A 21,780-nucleotide genomic window follows, 5' to 3' on the forward strand; every position below is an offset into this window, starting at 1 on the left:
ATTAGAGGAACCCGTTTCCTGCTTGTATTGAGTTTCATTCCAACTCTGGGAAAAGAACAGAGCATCCTGTCCACATGTGTACAACTCTTAACTACTCTGTAATGCGGCTAATTTATTCTGTATGTTCAAAGAGACAGTGTCAGCAAACAGAACATGGTCACCAATGGTCCAGACTTAAATGATGGTACCACATTGAGAAGTTGCATTAAAGCTGCAAATAAGATCTTTTTTTTAATTATTTTTACCCCTTGGACTTTTAAAATGTGCTCTATATCACATTAAAACACCTAAAACAAATAGATTTTCCTGAAAATTCATCCAATAACAGCCCATTTTGATGTCAATCCAGGTCAAGTTAAAGCGAGTGTCCAGGCCTTCTGCACCATTCATTCCAATTGTCCAGCTGTCTTAACATTTCAGTACATACTTAACAGACATCATTTGATGGGTTAAGCAAAACATTTGATATGATTTAAGGCAATGTTGATGCAGTAAATTCTTGAATGGCATTTATTCTGCATCTGCTTGGTTTGGATCAGGATTACATATCAAAAGACAGCAAGTCTCAGATGACACGTTCACAGATTGATTGATGTATGATGTGTTTTTTTTACCCCAGTTGTGTTATGAAAGTGGCACAGGAGTAGGCATGAAATGGGGAAAATGCCAGTTTGTATCAGCCTCCAACCTCAAAAAAATAATTTACGGTAATGACTTTGAGAAGGTTGATTTACTGTGACATATTTAGTGTGAAGTGAATGCAGGTTTTATTTATGTTCTTGTGGGATGTAATGGCAATATAAGAATACTTTTGTGGAAACACTCAGAACATCCAGGCTGTAAAACGGGTGATGTCTTCACCAGGCGATAGGGTGTCAGTGAGGCAGAACGCGTCTGACTGGGAAAGACATCACCAGCCAAACCCCACCATGGCATCATCAGCCCAGTATGGCAGAGACACTGGTCCCTAACAAGGACTGGTTTGTGTCCGTTGACGTCTGAGTGAGTGTTTATGGACGTCACGAGTGCTAATGTGGTGATAATATTAGGAAAAGACAGTATGTAAAATACTGGGAAGTGGCAAAAGAGAGCCAATGAAGTCACCAAGTATGTTTCTGTTTCTTAAACATCCTCTGCGCTCACAGAATATGTAATTACAGTAAAATGAGTGTACATTTGGGGCTCTGTTACCTTGGAGGAAACACGCCAGATAACTAAATAAATAGGTGTTGACGCACGCACACAAACACACGAATGTTCGTATTAAGCAATCCAACAGAGATAAGTCCCGTCTGGCCAGTGCAGATGTTCGTGTGGAGGGCCAGCCAGTTGTTTCTTAAAATGTCAAATATTTTCATGCAGCATTGCATAAAATACAGTACAACCTCCAAAAGCTCATGGCCGCAGGATATGGATTATAAACAAGCTGTCAAGAAGATGAGACCAAAATGTTCCTGAACCCCGACAACAGCGTACGTAACTGCTGCCTCTTTATTATCCGTTTGGATAAAACGCAGCAGGAGGCTGGTGGAGGGAAACATTGTTTGTGCAAATAACAGAACGGCTTTAAACAAAGAATTAAAAATGCAAATGGAAAATAACACAGTATTACCCTCAAGTCAGCAACCTATTTTTCCTCCATCTCATTATTTCCATGGCATGGTTGAAGATATTAGAAGCATTGTTATGATCAAGTCGCAGCTTGTTTTTGACAAACAACTCAGAAATCTACAAAATTTAAAGTAAGTTTGATGTTTTGGGAAATACGCTTATTTGCTTTCTTACCGAGAATTTGATTTAAAGATAGATGTCACTCTCATGTCTGTGCAGTAAACATTAAGCTATATGAAGCTACTATATGAGGTTGCCAGGCAACCAGTGGAGAAGTCAGTGTGGCTTTGTCCGAAATCGCATACTATGCAATACATACCCAATATGTGCACTATCGTTCAACATACTTTGGTGTGAATAAACAATACTAGGTATCTTTTCGGACGCACTGAGCAGTAATTTACGTCGTCACTTCCTGAGAGCCTCCTTGATGGTTGGAGACTTGTAACCGTGGTAACCCGCACCGACCTCATGTGACCAAAACAACGGTTTTGTGAGAATCAAATTCGGAATGACTTCAATGTATAAATGACGCCTAGCAAAGTGAAATCTTTGAAGCGTTATTGATGTTACAGAGCTGTCTGTCAACATTTGTTATGAACGTTCTCATCACTACCGCATTGCATTTTGGGATATTTATGCTGCCGTAGTGTCCAGTGTTGCATACTGTGATATTTCACCGGAAATAGTCTGCAATTTGCGTACTATTGGTTTAACGTACAGACTGTCAAACTATTCCTTTAAAAATCTCTATTTTTGATCTGTTCCACTGTAATTGGATTTTATAAGAAAATTAGAGAGCCACAAAAGTAATTAGTAAGCCATAATGGGTTTCTGCTAATTCACATGACTTTTTAATAGGCTATTGGATGGTTTTTTCCACCTCTTCTTTTCCCAGAAGTGGATCTCAGAAATCAGAACCACAGCAGCCAAAATTTCGAGGTTTCAAATCAGCTGCGCATTCAGCAGTTTAATGGACACCTTCAGCTTTAGCCATAACTTTGCTTCAGTGAGATCCTTGAAGTTTTTTCTCATGTCTGCCACGACTGCCTGGTTGTTGCGAGCAGACCGCTGCGGGCCTTATTGATTTTATCACTGGCTTGGCACGGCGTTTGCTACATTTGCCGAAAATCTCGGCAGATCCACTGGAAAATTCTTACCAAACATCTTGAACCGTTATACACGGACAGCGAAGCCTGTCTTGATCTATTCATAGACCTGAAGAATTGGCTCCGGCCCTTGGAGCAGCTGGGCACAGTTGCAGGCAGTAAAAGGAACAAATTAAGCTGATATCATTCAAATATGGACAAAATTGCAGTTTGCTCTCCATCGTCAGTGTCTTAAACAACAATATCTAAACTTCACTGTTCAGACATGTCCATACCGAGACTCGTAGACGTGGTATCTGGCCTACATGGTGTCCACACCCTGCACTGGCAGGACCTACATGTGTCAGGGCCCTTTGGTGAATAGAAGGTCAACCATCTTTCTTCACTGTGAATCCGAGCCAGATGAGTCTCAAGTGCCAGTAATTGAACAGAGAGTGCCGGTAACTCTCTTCTCCAGACGAAAACGCTTCCTTTGTATACGTTGGAGGCCCGTTTCCAGCCAGACTGACACTAAGACAGACGGATGGCACTGTTTGTATCCCGAGAAAAGGTTCTCCCGTTTCATCCACATTTATCATTGTGCGTGCCAGAGGAGTAGCAGTCCAACTTCCCTTTTTAGCTTTTAGGTTTATTTCTTCAGAGTGTGCGGTAGGAACCTGCAGACTTGTGCGACTCTGCGGGAAGAAAGTGAACAAAAAACAAACACAGGAGACACTTGTTTTTGTTATTTGCTCCTTCTGTGAATAAAAATTAATATCCTATGGTTCATTCTTCACAGCGACAAAAGAGGGAGGATTCTTCATTTCCAGTGTTTTTCATTCGACATGCTTACTTTTTCACTCCCAATTCCTCAGTGACAGCATAGCATAACTATGAGGCCATATCCTATCTCACGTACGGCTACACATGCGTCCACACTTCGTGAATTCCACAAGGGGGAAGAAATGGGATTTGAACGAAGGAAGCCTCGATATTCCGTGTGATTGCTTTTCAGGTGGTAGGAACAGTTTGTACAGCGACACAAGGGAACACTCACCAGACGATGGAAAGTGCTTTCGAGTGCTTGTAATGTGCAAGACACATGTTAAGGTCAACAAAACGGTGACGGATACTGGTGCATAGAGGAGAAAAGTAAAAGCTGCTGTTGGAGGAAGAAGGGAGTAGCAGAACAAGGAGGGGGGAAAAAGGATAAGCAGACGAAGAGAGAGAGAGAGTGTTGGTGGAGCCAATTAGGTGTTGGCCACATCTGTTCTCTCCCAGACTCTTGATAATCTATCTGTGGTCAATGGCAGACCAGCTTTGCATGGAACGGATGAGATGCGGTCAAACTTTTCTCCAGCGTTCTCATGAGGCTTTCCAAAAACGCCCGCGAACGCGCCAAAACTTTTAAAAAAGCTCATGTGTGTTTCAGTGCGAGATGAAATTAAATATTCTTGGAGCGGCCGTCTCTGACCAACTCGCTGGTGCTGCAGCAGCCAACGTATGGCAGGGAATCAGAGGGTTGGGAGCCAGCGACTAAAGGCTCTGATTTTTTACTCATCGGGCCCAGCAGAACCTCTGCCTGACTGGTTGAATCTGGATATTTTAGCTCTTAAAAAGACCAGCAGACCAGAGGATCATTCAAGTTGCTCTTGGATCAGTCTGCGTTTACTCTAGAGTCTGCCCCCATTCTTTCCACATACCTCACATTTTCACATCCAAGTTTGCGTGTCTTTGCAGTGTCTGTCCTCTTTATAGTCTACTACTGATGGAAAAGATGGCCACACAAAAGCAGGTGTGGTCGCGGTCTTTCTACCTTAGTACAGGGCGAACAAAGGCTCCAACCTTTTTCCATTGACAGTTTGATGGTGCCTCTATTCAGCCCGTCAGACATTATTACTGACAATTAGTATTGACCCAGGCAGGATTAACTTAAAGTGAAAGATGCCTCTACCAGGCTGTAAAACAACTGAAGCAATGCAACGAATACACTAATGCATGAACGTACCGGAGCAGATTTGATGAAAGTTTTTTTTTTTTAAACAATAAAATGTTTTCCTCTTGTTATACGGTCTACCATTTTGCAGTCACCCTGGCTCAGATGTCTGCATTACGAGAGGTCTTGACCGTGGAGAGTGAGGTAATGGGTTGGAGGTGGAGCCGAGTCATCATGTTCTGATTAAAAATTCAAGGAAATCAGGAAAGATACAAGAGGTGGTTAGACCTAAAACAGACTCAGATGTTGCGAGTGTGAGAGCATTGAGATTATGAAACACTAAATGATTAAAAACCCAGGAGCAAAGTGGTGTAAAGCGAAATTGACGAACCAGCAGAGATCCACCAGCTCTGCAGTTCCACTCAGCTCTACGGAGCGTTTTAGTCTCTTTCAGCTCGTTGTTGTTGTTCAGTCTCGAGGCTCTCGTCAACCTTGATTCCAGCCGCAGTAGAAAACCACTGTACACTGTTTCCCAGCACCAGAGTCCCTTTAGAAAACCTTATTTTACTGCAGCAGGGTCTGACAGTCTGCCCCGCGCCGTCCTGGTTCTCCCGTGCCTCCCTTAACTCCAGCAGGCCCAGCAATACGGCCTGGTTCTCCAGCAGCATGGTGTCAGCGTCGGACCGGCGGAGCAGTGAAGTGAAGCTCTTACGTTTGTTTTTGACGTAACAAATATGTTTCTAGTCATAGTCCGCAGGAGTCTGCATAGGGAGGAGGTCGGGGTGGACGGGTGGGTGAAACAAACACAGGACTTTCACCCAGGAGACAGTTGTGTCTCGTGAAACGCAACATTAACTCACTTTAATTTATGTACGCAACTTAAATAACATAACACTTAATTTAAGCCAAACCAACATTTTTTTTTACTTAATGTAACCAAGTTATTTTGTTGCGCTTTGTTTTATTTCAAATTACAACATCGACCACGTGTTTAAAACTGCGACCATAAAAGAAAAGAGAAGTTTCCCTTGAAACGTAAACGAGAATGCAGTTTAGTTGTATAGGAAATAAATAAATAGGCCACTGTTTTTGCTAACATGGACACCATAACAATGTTATGAGGTGATAATATGTCAATTTTGTGTTTACAACTTGCCCCCAGATGGCCCAAATAAACAATGATTGCAGAATTGTGTGGTATGGACATTGTTGAGAGCGTTAGGCTCATTGTGCATAAACTGAGAAATGTGACAAGGCAAATAACATTCATTTAGATTCGTCTTCTTCAGAAGATTTGAACTCAGAAAACTCATTATACTAAATGCACAAATACTCCGGATACTGACAGATACCAGATAACGTATGTTTTTGGACACCAATGTTGTGGTACATCCCCAGGTGATTTGATGGTGCTTTGGTCAGCGTTAACAAAAGTTACAGCAATAGCAAGGTTTCAAAGTGTAGTTCTGTTTCCACAGATGTGAACAGGGTAAAAACAGACAGTACAAATTGTAAATATTTGGATGTGAACCACGGTTAAGAAAACTAAATGATCCACTGGCGTGAGATGTAAGACGTCCAGGTCACCCACTGGGGTGTTTTCCCATAATCCTGCTGTAACATTCCTTCCCTGAGGAGAAAAATAGGCAGATGTTAATCTTGGCTATAGCATTTTAACACAAAACCTGGACGATATATTGGTATTTAAAGAACATTCAGTGTCGGTGATTTGATGTATAACTGCTGTAAAGTGTTTGGCAACAAGTCACCGTTTCACAATAGCTGGCACAAACAGCCGGCCTGTCCATATAACTGCAGGCTTGCTTGTTTTTATGATAAGTTGGCTGTTGTAGATGTTTTTGGAAAAAAAACATAAATCAGGCTCACTTTCACTGTAATAAGTGTATCTCAAAACCACGAGATATAATGATTTGTCTTCCATTTTCCTTTCAATGGAAACAAGCTAGTGATAAAATACGACTTTCTACTAAGTAAACTTGTTAGAGTGGATAACTTTGTTGCCGTGTTGGGACATCACTCACTGCTCTGGTTTTGTGTCTATATGAAAGTTACATGTCACACATTTGACACATCTGTTTTCTGTCTCCCATCTACTTCTTTCTGGAAACTTCTCCCCCTGATGAAGAGTTAAGTGCATTATGTTGTTGCCAAGAGTTGCTTCAGTCCCTGCTGAGGCAGCAAGAGAAGTGAATCTTTGAAAAGGAATCAAAGTGACCTCGGGTGAATGTGTGCAACTGGGGTTTACGATGTCAAGTGGAAAACAAACAGGAGTTACGAACAGGAAGATGTCTCAAGAAATAATCATCAATCATATGTTGGAGGTGCCAATGTTTGTTTTAATAACCAAAAATTAGACAGGATTAGGCAGGAAATACCTCAAATATGACTCTAATCAGGAGATGTTTTGCTTTTTATCTAGTATTAAAGACATTGTGAAATGTTTAAAGTATAATGTTATAACATTTATTATTATTATAAGCACTGTAGACGTCTAGCAGCGTGGCTCTAGGAACATGAGAAGTGAAGCCAATGCGGAAGTGCCTTAAACTTGCATTCTTTCTAACAGCCAGCAGGGGGCGACTCCTCTGGTTGCAAAAAGAAGTCTGATTGTATAGAAGTCTATGAGAAAATTATCCTACTCGTCACTTGATTTATTACCTCAGTAAACATTGTAAACATGAGTTTATGGTCTCAATCGCAAGTTTTAATTATAAGCCTAAATTATGGTCCCATTTAGAGTCAAATAGACCATAAAGCAGGGGATGCTTTAGGGCGTGGCTACCTTGTGATTGACAGGTCGCTACCACTGCGTTATCCGGTCTGGGAGTTGTCCGTGTTTTCGTCTTAGAACTTTAACCCTTTTCACAGTGTGTTTTCAGTTCATGAAAGTTAATTATAACATTTTGGTGTCCTAAAATGTCTGATTCAGCTCTCGGTTGTACTTCCTCTCGTGTCACTTCTGGTTGCAAAAAAAATTAGGATGGCGAAGTCCAAAATACCGAACTTGAGGCTTCAAAAAGGCACTACGTCCACTTCTTATATACAGTCTATGGATTAACGTTGTACGGGAATGGTGGCGGTTAGGTTTAGGCAACAAAACTACTTCGTTGGGGTTAGAAAAAACACATCATGGTTTGGCTTAAAGTACGTTAAGCTATGGACATAAAGTCACGTGACATAATGTCAGTAAAAATCACTCAACTTTTGCTTTCAGACGGGACACAAACGCCAGTCCCCTGAGTAAAAGTCCTTTGTTTTTCTGACTCATAAACCACAACCTCCCACCCGCCCCTTAGCGGACTTGCCTCGAGCGTCTAATAATGACACGTATGGGTTTACATTGGAGTAAACATAACATTGGAGCCTTGTGCGGTATCAAGACGCCGAGGGCACCACTGCTTGAGTGATCGGTATTTGATGCCCTGGAAGTGAGACCAAGCTGAAATAATACTTGCATCATATCCTTCAGTCAGTGTTTCGACTTGGGTATCTGTCATGTGTGATTAACTTTATATAATCGATGAAAAGCAGCCGACTCAAGTTGCTGTCATATTGATGTTAAGACGATCTAGCGTCAAATGTGTCAGTCTCACTAAAGTTATTGATGGAAATTAATTAGCTAATGACAATCCTTTGGACAATCTCCCAGGTGAGACGGCAGAAGTGTGTTCGTACACACCACTCCACTCCGTCTTCTCGTTCACAAACCTTTCGCCGGCGTCACACATCCTTCCTCTTACTGCTCACAATAAAGTTGTGTAACACACCCGCTGCGATCAGAGAAAGAAATCACCTCTAATTTGCCTTCTTGTTGCCGGAGCTACTAATTCACTTTATGATAGTCAAATTAGAGGCTAAAAAACAGGAAGTGGAGCCGTGTCAGATGTTTCAGCGCTAGGTGATGACAGAAAATGATTTGTGGTGTCAGATGATTAGTTGACTACTGTATTTGAGTCATGTTATGTGGTGCTGCAGCAAACCGAGGTCCAGAATAATCTTTGCAAGAGGCCTCACAGAGATTTTAGTACTTCTTTAACGACTCCACTGGCTTTGTCTGCAGCAACTTTCTGCTCATTGACATTCACAGCAGACATCAGTAAAAACGGGAGTCGAGGATTGCTTAGGTAACGTCTGCTGCTGAGCATGGAAAACCCTTTGTTCAAGTCCTCAGGAGACGAGTTCTTAATTATTTATTTGAATTGTGTTTCACTGTCTGCCTCTTTATTCCACTATTTTAAGCTCTTTGAACAATGTGTCTTGTTTTTAGTGACCTGGTTTGCCTCATACTAACCTGTCTAGACTTTGATTAAGGGTGTTGCCATGGTAATAGCCAACACAGGAAGCAGAAGAAACAGGGTGAAGTGCTTCCTGCGGTGACCTGGTTTATAGTTTTTAGAGTGTCCTGTGCCCGGGGCAGACAGATGGTCGAAGTGAGCTGCATGAGACCACCTGAACTGCCAACGGCTCGCCGGGTGACAACTGATCAACAAATTGGCTCGTTCAGATGCCCTAAAAAGAGATAATGATATTTTATTAGATCCTGAAAACAAAATGCTCTTCCTAAATAGGAGTTAATAAAAGTTGGTCCATTAATGAACCCTATAAAATGCATTACAAGCACCGAGTGGAATGCCATTAAAGCCCATCTGCGGTTTCGACTTTGTTTGTGTTTGGTGGACACCTGAAGACCTTAAGGGGTTTTCAGTTTCACTGGCCTGCCAGTATAAAGCCATGAATGTTCAGGAAGTCATCAGGAAAGATTAACCTTCAACTGACAGAATCAAAGCAGAAGAGACTGGACGGACGTTTCAGGTGGATTTTTACTGAGATGGGGCAACCCCATAGACTGTAGACTGGCCACGCCCTTAATTATGCCTAACTTTAAGCTTTAATATAATGTGAGATATATAAAAATTCACCCCACGTACAGTTGTCATGAACGTGGATATTAGCTATAGAGACCAAAACAGTTTTTTGTACTCTTTCTGCTGTAAAGTTGGGCGTTTTATCATGGGGCTCTATGGGGATTGACTCACTTTTGCCACTTTCCGCGTTGGCTTCATTTCTCAGCACCGGAGGTTGCTGCTCGGTCAATCCCTGACCTGAACATGAACTAAATGAAGAGTTTTGGTTCAAATCTAGACACTAACTCTTTGAAACAAGGGACACTATATTTAAAAAATGCAGACAAACAATATATGAACAGTCAAAGCATCTACATGCAGGTGATTAGAGATCATTGAGAACAGCCTTGAAGTTGCATAGGTGCTCTGATTCTTAGGTGGCTTTACAGATCAGTCCAACAGTTGTGCTTGTTGTGGCATAAACTTAATAAAGCAGCAAATCATTGGAGTGAGTTAAGACCAGAGTTATAGAGCTACAACAAAATATATATAATATGGCAATTTTCAGACAAGATCTCATTTGTAGATGAATAAATAACCACTAGTGATTACATATGGAAGCAAGCACAACTTGAAATTAACTACCTAAACTTTCAAAGAGGAATTTAGATTACATAAATTCAGGTAGATGGATTTCAAAGTAAAAATGTTAGTGGGTTTATCATTTCACTATGTATCCAGTTGCTTATAAGATTCAAATCTTTATGGCCATTATTTGATTTAAAGATGACATATCTCAGCATGGGACGACCAAAAAATATATGTGAAGTGTAAATCTAGCTATCTAATAGTGAGTATAATATTCAGTAGCCTATTAATCAGATTTAATCAATTCTGCGGCCCTCTAAATATTAAAACATTTCACAGTGATGTTATGTGAATTACTGGAATATGTGAAAAATAAAGTGCAGCATGATTTTTTTGTACTTGGCAAATCTTTATCTTTATAAACAGAAGAAACTGTCCACTGTTTTTGATTGACAAATATTGGGGGGTAAAAGTTTCTCATTGTCTAAAAAACAAATTAAATCCTTTAAAACTAATGTAAGAGCCGAGACATTGCTATCTGTGGTTCCCAGAGAGCCCTTAGCTGATTACTGACTGACTTCTAGAGCGACTGTGGAGTTGATGAGCTGATTGCTGACAGGTGTGTGCAGAGCAGGGAGTCGGAGAGGTGACGAGCTGATTGATGGCAGGTGTGCAGGTAGATTGGGCCCAGGTTGATGGCCGGACAGGAAGAGAGCTGCACAAAAAGCTAAACAGATATTAACTTAGTAGTAAACTACTATCAAATGTAATACTTGGAGGTTGGCGGCTATATTTAATGTAAATTTAACTACCATCTAATATTCATTTTGGTCTGAGAAGGACCCTGTGAGCAAGTCCATGTCCTGACTTGACAGGTTATACTGTTACATTTATTCCCTAAATACAAACAAGTTGAAAATGAATATCAAGCCATTATATTGCATTACTTTCAATAACCTCCCAAATATTTTAATATTGCATTAGGGTGTTTTGATTGAGCGTACAAGGTTCTCTATCATAGGAAAGTAGGTTTCAGTCTCCTCTGACTGGCAGGTAGCTTTGGCGTTGGTTTACAATCTCTTAAATGCAGTGGTGGAAGTACCCAGATCTTTTACAAAATACTACGGCCTAAAAATACTCAATTACAAGTAAAAGTCCTTCTATGTGTCAGCCCTGTGATAGTTTGGCGACCTGTCCAGGGTGTACCCCGCCTTCGCCCAATGTCAGCTGTGATCCGCTCCAGCCTCTAGCGACCCTGAATAGGATGAGAGATAATGGATGGATGGAAGTAAAAGTCCTGATTTCAGAATGTTACATAAGTAAAAGTACATTAAAGTATTATCAGCAACGTGTACCTAGTAGTTAAAGTGCTCATTATGCAGAACAGCTCCTTTTAAAGTGTTATACTCTTATAGAATATTATATTATTCAGATTTTATCTCTAAAACATATGTTTAATGTTCAATTTGGAGTCAATTTAGATTAATAGTACATTACTGCATCATATCACACAAGTATATCATATGTTTTTTTTATGTAAAAAGTAGCGCAAGTGTCAAATAAATGTAGTGGATTAAAAAGTAATGTTTCCCTCTGAGATGTAGAAGTAGCAGAAAATGGAAATACTCAAGTACAAGTACCTCCAAATTGTACTTAAGTACAGTACCTGAGTAAATGTTCTTGGTTACATTCCAACCACTGCTTAAATAAAAGTGCAACCCACAACAATAGTAAGAAACAGTGTAAGCAAAGAAGGAAAAGACTTAATTCCATATAGTGGTACACTGTAAAGGATCTCTATAATGTGACATCTCTATAGCCTCACCACACGGACTCTTTGCTTTCTCTAAATAGCCAACTGATGAATGCAGATCTCTTTTCAACAGTAGCAGTTATTATCTTTTAGAGTTTTTCTTCTCAATATATGGCTGACTCAAGTGTATTTAGGATTCTATAATATATAGACTGAGACTAATGTGCTCCGCTTGGTTCGGACGACTTTAGAACAAGATGTGCTGCAAAAAAGAGGAACGCTCATACTGTCGGCCCCCTTGTGGAGCCCCTGAATAACAGAGTGCATATGTGTACAACGTGTGCGTGCACGTATGTGGAGAGGCTTCACTGGGTATCTTCTTTGTGCAGATTTCTATATGCAGATTTCACAAGCATGTCATTTCTGCATATGTGCCATATGTGCTTAATATGATCCTGCATGTGTGTGTGTTCTGTCAGTGCAGGTCCAGACCAGGACCAGATGATGGTCTGCATACAGTGTGTGTGTGTGCGTGTGTGTGTGTGTGTGTTGAGGTCCCTCTGGCTCCCATGGTTTCTCTCTCTATCCCCTCCTCCCTCTCACTCTCTCCCCTCCCTCTGTTCCTTCTCCGTCTCACCCCCTTCTTCTCTCGGCAGCTAACTCAAGCGCCACCTCCCTCTCACACATGCAATAGCACTCTGCTCCGAGCCGGCCGTTTTAACCCTTCACAAGGACTTTTCATATCCTATTGAGTTAGAGTTTGAGAGGAGAGTGAGGGCATTGTGGTCAATCCTAGAGTTAGAGTTAAAATTAGTAGTCTGGCTTTGATTTAAGGTTCAGGGTTAAATTGGCTGAGATAGGTGAAGGTTTAGGGTTCGGGTTGGGCTGAAACTAGTCAATAGGAGGTTTTCACAGTACAGTAAGAGTGTCTGAAAGACCCTTACAAAAAAAAGGTATAATTCAAGTTTATTTTTTTAAGTAAATTTCAAGTAAAATCCCAAGTATACTTTATTTAATAAGTATACTAATATCAATGTACTAGTAGTATACTTGTAAGTGTAGCACTTGAATACTTCTAAGTGTATTTCAAATGTAAGAGTAGTAAACTTTGAGTACACAATTTTGTACGGCAACTATAATATGAACCATACTACAAGTGAACTTATACTGTTAGTTTACAAGTTATATACTTGTTGCCCACTTTTTAGTTTATGAAAGTACACTTTAAAATCTCCGTAAACTAGTAGTTTAATAGTTTTTACTGCAAGTATACTTGTAAGTTTTCTTTAAGTGAAGTTATAGTACTTAGCCAAATATACTTATCCGTAAACTTTTCAGTATAAGCCAAGTACACTCAGACTTTTCTGTATACTTAAGTATAATTTTGTTAAGTATATCTCTTATAAGTACATAAAAAGTAAACTGAAAGCATACTCTTACTTTAAGTTTAAAAGAAGTATACTAATAGCACACTTGAATAAGCTTCTTCTTTGTAAGGAAACACATGGGCATGCATCCCTATACACAGCAGAATATGTGTGCCTCTTAACAACTGTATTCAATTACTGTATGTGAAAAAGAACAGCCACAAATTATACGCTGTCAATCACAATATATCCACTTCCCATTTTTCTATAAAATTCTTGCTGCAGCTTATGAAACTTTTTCGCAAACACTCTTTGCTTCTCAGAATCGAAGCGTTTGTGTTTACGAGCCATCGATACGGGTCGACACGTTTATAGAGAACCAAATTTCCAGCGTCTGATGCATCATGGGAAGGTCCAAGATTCCTAAATATCAAAAAGAGGAATGACAGCTGAGCTCTGTTTCTGTTCGTCTGTCTGGCTCGCATGCAGGGTGTGGTTTAATATCCTGTTCTTTAAAGTCTTCCTATTTATTCTCTTTTGTGCGAGCTCTGATTCCTGTACCGATGGTCGGCATTAGAACAAAAGAATATCAACTGTCCCAAGAACAAAACAAAAAAGAAGTATACTTTATGTAATAAGTATACTAATATCAATGTACTAGTAAGTATACTTTTAAGGGTACTACTTGAATACTTCTTGGGACTAAATTGGCCCACTTTTTAGTTTTTAATAGTATACTTTTAAGTATACTCTCCGTAAACTACTAGTTTAATAGTTTTTATTGCAAGTATACTTGTAACTTTTCTTTATGTGAACTTAATATTCTTTTCTGTAAACTTTTCAGTGTATACTTGGACTTTTCTGTATACTTGTCAAGTACACTTAGACTTTTCTGTATATTTGTCGGTATAAACCAAGTATACTTGAGCATAATTTTGTTAAGTGTATCTCTGATAAGTACATAAAAAGTAAACTGAAAGCATACTCTCTTATTGTAAGTTTAAAGAAGTATACTAATAGCACAATTGAACTTATTTTTTGTAAGGGATATATTACTTTTAATAGTAGTTAGTTTGGAAAGCAATGAAAAAACAGCAGGACTCTTTGTACAGTCAGGCAAAGAAACAAGCCACAGAGAGACATGATGTTCCAGTATTACCACTTCATGCACTCTGAAGATCTCCTCCCAAGAAGACGAGTGATGGTTGATTAATGGCGTTGTGGTTTTGGCTCAAGGATTATAAGTGATCGCGCTGCCTTATAAGTCATATCTGAGTGAAAAAGAATCAGAGAAAAGCACCGTTTTTTCTCATTTCAGGCAAAAAAATGAAAGAACCCAGAGAGAATAAAAGTGTACATAAGAGTAATACAGGTAACTGGCAGATAAGTGATACAACACACTTCCACTACTACTACTATTACAGCTTAAACATGAGACTGCATCCAGCACAGGATACACTAAAAAGGTACACAAATAAATTTCACCATCTGCCAAACTGCTTAAATGATCACATGAGTTCAAAACTCCATCAAGGGAGCAGTTCACATGATCATTACGTCTACGTGACTCCCACGCACAAACACCAGACGACTGTGAACGGACACACAATCTGATGTGATATAGAGGGAAAAGCAGAGAGAAGAAAAAAAAGAGCCAGAGAGAGAAGAAGGAGACACAAAGAGGAGGAGGAGGGAGGAGGAGGGTTTCCAGGTAGACATGTGGTGTTGTGATACGGGGTCAGGGTCCTGCTGGACCGTAGGGAGGTGCTGGTGAGCTCCCTTCTGGACACGCGCTGAGCCAGCAGAGCCTGGATGCATCCTTCAAAAAGCCCTCCCTCCTCTTCTTCACTCCCTCCTCCTCCTCCTCCTAGCCCTCCCTCTCGTCCCCCTCCTCCTGCTCCTCTTTCCCAGGCCCTATGGGTGCAGTGCCACGTCGCTGAGTGAACTTATTAGAGAAGGGAAAAAAGGAGAGTGAAAAGCACCTCCACGTGGGCTAATGCATTTTTTCGCCTCCCTTCTGCTTCTTCACTTTTCTTACGTATATTATTTTCCAGGCTCGCGGTCAAGTCGAATACTCTCACGTTATTGCAAAATAAGTCCAACAAACGTCTTTCGCTTCTCTGTGAAACTCTTCTGACTCACGCCTGTGTGTGTGTGTGTGTGTGTTTTCCAGTCTGGTGTTGTGAGTGTTTTTAAATATACCATTTCTTCCCCCCACAAGATAAACTTCCTGAAGCATATGCATTTTAATTACCACAATTTCTTATTTGTGCAACTGGAGAAGAGCCAATTTCAAGCTCCTGATATTTTCTGTATCTCATTTTACAAGCTTTAAAAAAAAAAAAAGCAGCAAAACTATTTTCTTATACATTATTGCCATCTAGTGGATATTCTGTTAACAGCACATTTACATTTCATGAGTGTAGTCTTTTATATTGGCATATTTGCAGAGACCTAACACAGGTATATGCTGCAAATAAACATAAAATCGTCTGGCACATCTCATTTACTTGATTATTCATGAAATAAGCAATCACATAATTTCATATACCTCTTTTTTATTGCTCTTTATACTTCTGTATCATACATTTTATCTTGCAGATTTATAGAAAGTTGTTTAAGTTGCAAGATTGACTGGATTTAACACACATTTCAAGTGCATTTTATGTGTGTTCGTTCCTTCATTTAACAAGTTAATGATATTCTTGTTCTCATGTGAATCCTCCAGGGAATCATCGCTGCACAAACACGGTGCAACAACAAAAACAACCTTGACTTGATTAGTTTATGGAAAATGGTGAAAATGTTCTACAGTGGAACATTTGTGCCAGTTATCAGCATGGGAAACGGAGTTTGGAGCTTTAAACTGTCAACTGTTCAGCCAAGGATTGATAGCACACACAAATGGAAAACTCAAATAAAAACCCAAGTTGAGGAAAAGCTCCAACAGCAAATGTGGGTTTCATTTTGACATGAATTCAGTAGGATATGTTGGGCAAATGATTTTCAGACAAACATTTGTTGTAGTTTGTGGTTCTTTCGATGTTCAAAGAAGCACTTTTCTCCTTTTTTTCTAAAACCCCCACTCTGAACCACAGACTTTGATTCATGGCAAAACTACAAATGCCCAATACACTTCTCTGTAGCAACAGCAGCCATCTTTTAGACACTTTCTTTTTCTTTCTGGGAGAAGCTTTGACACAGAATCGAATCATCATACCACTCAAATGAGTGAGAGGAGTGTCCAGCTTTTGCAATGTAACAACCAGCAGAGCTCGTTTCTACAGAGAGAACTTTATTTCATCCACATCAAGTTCACAATATGTACACTATTAACCAAATGTCAAGTCACGTATACAGGGGAGAATAGGGGTGACTGCAATTAATGAGCTCACAAGGAAATCCAAAGTGGAGAGGCCTTTAATAGCCCCAAAAAGTCCAAAAATAAAAGACAAAAGAAAAATGCAAAAGTGTATTTTTCAAGCAAAACAAGAGAAAAGCAGGTTTACAACTGTTTTCTTCATTTTTTTTGTGTATAATTTGAATGAGAAATGTACAGAACAATGAATGTAAAAAAGGGGGGAGGTATAACAGGCTAAAGCTTCAGCCCACACATTTCCGGTCAGCATAAACTTGCTATTCTTTTTTTTTTACTATTTTAAAAGTAATGACCCTTTGTTTTTTTTAATAATTTTTTGTATGTGTATTTGAGTAATTGAAGTTTAAATCGACCAAAATAAAATTAACTTAAACAACAAAAAATCTTTGAAAGAACCAGCTGAGTTTGTTTGTATATCTGTATAAGTTATAAGGAACTTCAGTGAATTCACACCAATTTTACAATATTTGCACTATGTAAATGTGTGTACAGTAGATGTAGCTTACTTGAACAAACAACCCCCACTCCACCCCTACAAAAAATTCAATTTTAGCAAGTTTTTAGATTTATTTCCTAATTTATTCATTTCCCTGCAGAATCAAATTCACCTGGCAGATACTTTAAATGCACCTGAGAGAGAGAATCTCTCACATCAACATGTATACTCTTGCAATTTATGATGGAAAAAAGGACCAAACTCATCGAACTTTTCACATTATCCATGTCATATTATAACAACTCTCAATTACATTTTCTGTCAAATGAAACATAGATGCTTGACTACTCCAATGTACCTCCATGAATTAAACCTATAAAATAAAGATGCTGATGTGTCTCATTGCAAGCAACACATGTTGCTGCAATGAATGGAAACCAAACCGAAATGGTTCTGCTTTGGAAAATGGTCACAAGAAAAACCACCAGTAAGGTCTCAAACCAGATGACATAAGTTTGGTTGATTGACTGATATCCTGGTTAGACTCTTTATGTAATCCATTGTTCTCCGACCCTAAAGGCATGTTGGGAAAAACACACTGTGGGAAGATAATTTACGTCATAAAAGCAGCCAAACAGTGAGGCGTGGGTACACAATAAATAGAATCTCACACACAATATATTTTTTACTTGATGGTTGGTTTCACCACAGGTCTTGGATCAGGGTTACAAAGTACAATAAAAATACACACTGTTTGTGCGTAAATAGTCCTAGATTGTTCAGTAGAAGTGCACCACCTGGAACCCCCGTAAGCACCTGAAAGCCGGCGCATCCAACTTCCCCATATTGATTAAATTGTGGTCCAGCTGCACTCGTACAAGCCCGCTGAGACTCTTATTGCCCCAGCAGAAAGCGTCACGAGGCACCGATTGGATCTTGTTGTGGTTGAGCGCTACCGAGTGCAAGGCCTCCGGCAGCTGTCTGGGCATCTGGCGCAAGGCGTTGTGGCACATGTCTAACTGGTGCAGGACGGGCAACGTCCTGAACGCCCCCGGTGCCACTTTGACGATTTTATTTCTTGCTAAACCCAAGTGTTCCAGGTTTTTTAATGCGCCAAAAGCTGCTTTCTTTATGGACGATATGAGGTTGCCCTCCAGATTTAGAGTTTTGAGCGAGCGGGGGAGGTGTCGTGGCACTTGTTTTAGCCTGTTCCCCTCTAAGTTGAGGCTTTCCAAGCGAGTTGCGTTGAGAAGGGACTCCCTCGGAAGACCCTTGTTTGTCAGTCTGTTTGAACTCAAATCTAACACCACCAGCTCTGATATGCCGTTGAATGCTCCCCCGCGGAACTGCTTAATGAGGTTCCCTTTGAGGTAGAGCTCCTTGATGGACAAGGGTAAACCCAGAGGGACCGACGTTAACTGGTTGTGATCCAGGTTCAGAGTGCGCAGGTTGCCCAAAGCAGAGAGCACCGCGTCGGGAAGAGATTCAGATCCGTTCCCCAGGCTGTTGTTACGGAGGCTCAGAACCAGGAGGCCGGGGCAGCGGGCCCAGGCCGCCTCGGACATCACACTCAGCCGGTTATCGTCCAAACGAAGCTCCTCCAGAGACACCGGAAGATCAGTCGGCACACTGACCAGGAGGTTCCTATCCAGGTAGAGGCGCTTCAGAGCCAGCACTCCCTCAAAGGCCCCCTCTATGGAACCATCAGTGAGACGATTGTTGCTCAACACGAGGAACTCCATGGAGACGTAACCGTTGAGCAGGTCCAGCTGGATGCTGTCGATGTGGTTGTTCATGAGGAGGATGTAGCGGGCGTTATAGGGAATACCGTACGGCACCTTGTCCACGCCTTTGTCTGAGCACTGGACCACTCTGGAAAACAACACATTATATTTCATATTATATTCCATATCTGCCAATAGATTCCCCGAAATGCTACAAACTGGTCCTTATATAATGTAGCTTAGTATCGACATTTATTGGAATATGTTTAAATTAATTAAGTCTGATAATTACCTTCCATAGCACGCACACTCAGGAGGACAGTAGTCATTCTTAAAGTAAGGAAAGTGCGTTGGCGTGATGACCTTCTTCTTCTCTGGTGGTTTTTGGGTTTTATTGTTCTTTTTCCTTTTCTTTTCCTTCTTAATCGTGTTATTTTTACTGCTTCTGTTGATTTTCGGTGACCTATTTGAAGACGTTTTGGCAGTCGATGTCAGCCGCGGTCTGGCCGAAGGTTTGGTCAGCTGCGGTTGAGGAGGATTTTGCCTCGCTGAAAGTTTGGTGTCATTTTCCATCAGTTTAACTGTTTTGGGTCGAGTCGTGTTTGGTTTAAGCTCCACCTTGGGATTATTTTCATTTGATTTGGGCGTACGATTTAACTCGTTTGAATCTTTGGTTATTGCTTCTTTGGGTTTTGGCGTTGCTGTTCCCACCTCGGGGATGTATTCTGGCTGAACGACGGTGGTTTGCAGGTCCTGCCGTGCAGGTTTAAACTGTATATGTTTGACCATCACATCCTCTGAGCTAGTCTTTGCTTCCAGTTCATTCTGCTTCTTGAGATGACTCTGCAACACCTCAGTGAGGAGATCCTCAAGCAGCAAGACGGACCTCGCCTCGCCAGGAAGCACTGTTGAGACTGGGATGTGGTTGATCGTAGTGGGACTGGAAAGACTAGGAGTGGGAGGGTGAGAGGAGACTTGTGATTGAGGGACATTATGATAATGAACAGGAGGAGGAGAACTAAGAGGATTTTGAGACTCAGTGATAATTTGAATTGTAGCAGGAATCACTAATTCTCCCCCCAGTTGATGAGAGGAAAAAGGAGGTGTGAGATCGCTAACTACCACGTGATCTTCCTTCTCTCCATTTCCTCCTTTCTCTTCCACATTTTCTTGATTTACAGTCTTTTCCCCTCCAATCTCCTCGTGGAGATTAATCCCCGCAACCAGCCTGCTCTCTCGTTCCTCTTCCACTTCTTCTTGCGTCAGTTTATCCGTGTGATAACTTTTCTTAAATTCCTCATCCGTCTTGTCAAACGTCTCAGGAGGAGACATCCTCGTCTCCTTCTCCGGGTTTGTCTCTGGAGTCAGTCCTTCACTCCTCTGTTCCTCCTCTGGGTTTCTTCTCTTTTCTTTCTCCTCCATTGATATGAAAACATCTCCAGGCTGCTCACTCCTCATCTCAGACTGCTGGTCTCGGTCCAGTCCAGATATCTGGGTGACTGTCAGTCCTACAAAATAGAGAACAACCACTTAGGTATCACTCACAAATTCTGCAAAAATACAAGATTTTCTTAACGCAAAAAAACTAAATGAAGTTGCAAACAAGTGGCATATTAGCTTTACAACAGCTCCCTTTGAAAGGCTCATAGACTAATTAGCATGGAGGTGTTTATGACTTAAGACTGTGATAATTAGTGAGAGATTATAGCTTTGCTGGAAATGTTAAGTAGGCTTAATGTTATATATTAATTTTATACTTACTGGGTTGCAACACGTATGAATATCCAGAAACTGTGAGGAGCATGAGCAGCAGTGTGAGCACCTCCATGTTATCTGTTGAAAAGCATGGGGAAAATATGAGAATAGAATATGAATGAGCTTCATAAAGGACAACATATTCGAGAAAGAAAGTTATCCTTCAAATCATTTTGGATTATTTTTTTTCAATCAGTTCTGTTTCTGGCCCTGTAACAGCTTGACTGCTTAACATGATATCAGCTTAATACTTCATAATTTGTATTATTTGTATGAGAATTGCTTATAAACATGATTTCGAACTGACTTGACGACGTTGTTTCAGAATTCCACTACAGAAAATGGTGCATTACTGCTGTAAAAAAACAGGGTTAAATACAGTTGTATCTTTAGAGTGGACAGTACTACCCCTCCTAAATCCCAAATAAGTCTATTTGGATTTCTGTTGTTGGACTTTTATAATAGTTTGCTCATAATAAGACAAAAAAACATGAGTAATGTCAAACATATGAAGAGTTAATTTTGCAAAAACAGATAAAAGCCACTGTTAAAATGAATAAAACAACATTTGTCTGATTGATATCCCCTTAAATGCACCATAATAATAACAAAAAATGATTTAGGAAAAGTTAACATTTGAGATATTTATTAATATACTCATTATATTCCCTGCATTGCACAGGAAAATAAATAAAAATGAATCTGTTTTGCAAAGGAACCCTTCATATATTTCTTTGTCTGTTATTGACTTCAAAAGGACTGTATATACTTGTTCAGACATAAAGCCCAAATAACAAATTAAACATGAAATGTATCCTACTTAGTCTTTTTATTGTAATGACGATGCTTTTATAGACATTTCTGTATTTTGTCACCTTCATCAAATGTGCAAGCTCAGTTTGAGTCAAAGGGACCACTTCAGTATTTACTAACATATTGGAAAAGAAACAATGATTTTGCAATTATCTATAAATATACAGCAGTGTGGGAAGTACATCCAATGTCCAACCAACAAAACAAAGGTTACAAAGCATTAGAATAACAAATATGAGAAGTTTCAGATATGCCCAGCTTGATTTATGAGTGTTGCTTACCTGCAGCCTCCTTTATATGTCAGAGCTGAGTTCCTGCATGTATCCAGTCGACGCTACACCTGCCTCTCTGTACGGACTGAGACAGTCCAGAAGAAATGGTTGCAACCTTTGAACCGCAGATGACTTTAACGATAGTGTCCCACTCTCTGTATGGAGAGTTTTCACTCACAGGTAATGAGTCCTA

The 21,780-nt window shown here is 40.3% G+C and overlaps 1 protein-coding gene across 1 annotated transcript; it reads right to left on the reverse strand.

Annotated features, from left to right (window-relative positions):
* Window positions 1–16,472: 16,472 nt before the first annotated feature.
* Window positions 16,473–21,096, reverse strand: LOC119482446 (extracellular matrix protein 2). Its single transcript, XM_037759943.1, has 3 exons — window positions 20,509–21,096; window positions 19,040–20,255; window positions 16,473–18,895 (listed from the first exon to the last, which is right to left on the reverse strand). Exons 1-3 carry the CDS (start codon window positions 20,573–20,575, stop codon window positions 17,803–17,805), a joined length of 2,376 nt encoding a protein of 791 aa, XP_037615871.1. The 5' UTR covers window positions 20,576–21,096; the 3' UTR covers window positions 16,473–17,802.
* Between the last annotated feature and the right edge of the window lie 684 nt (window positions 21,097–21,780).

This window comes from Sebastes umbrosus, chromosome 23, assembly GCF_015220745.1.
Source record: "Sebastes umbrosus isolate fSebUmb1 chromosome 23, fSebUmb1.pri, whole genome shotgun sequence".
In the NCBI taxonomy this organism is placed as follows: domain Eukaryota; kingdom Metazoa; phylum Chordata; class Actinopteri; order Perciformes; family Sebastidae; genus Sebastes; species Sebastes umbrosus.

Excerpts from the sequence above, each read along its gene's own strand:
- LOC119482446 (XM_037759943.1), bottom strand. The coding sequence starts at position 20,575 with ATGGAGGTGCTCACACTGCTGCTCATGCTCCTCACAGTTTCTGGATAT. Across the intron at positions 20,256-20,508 it reads TTCATACGTGTTGCAACCCA|GACTGACAGTCACCCAGATA; the intron begins GTAAGTATAAAA and ends TCTATTTTGTAG. Across the intron at positions 18,896-19,039 it reads GAGTGTGCGTGCTATGGAAG|AGTGGTCCAGTGCTCAGACA; the intron begins GTAATTATCAGA and ends GTTGTTTTCCAG.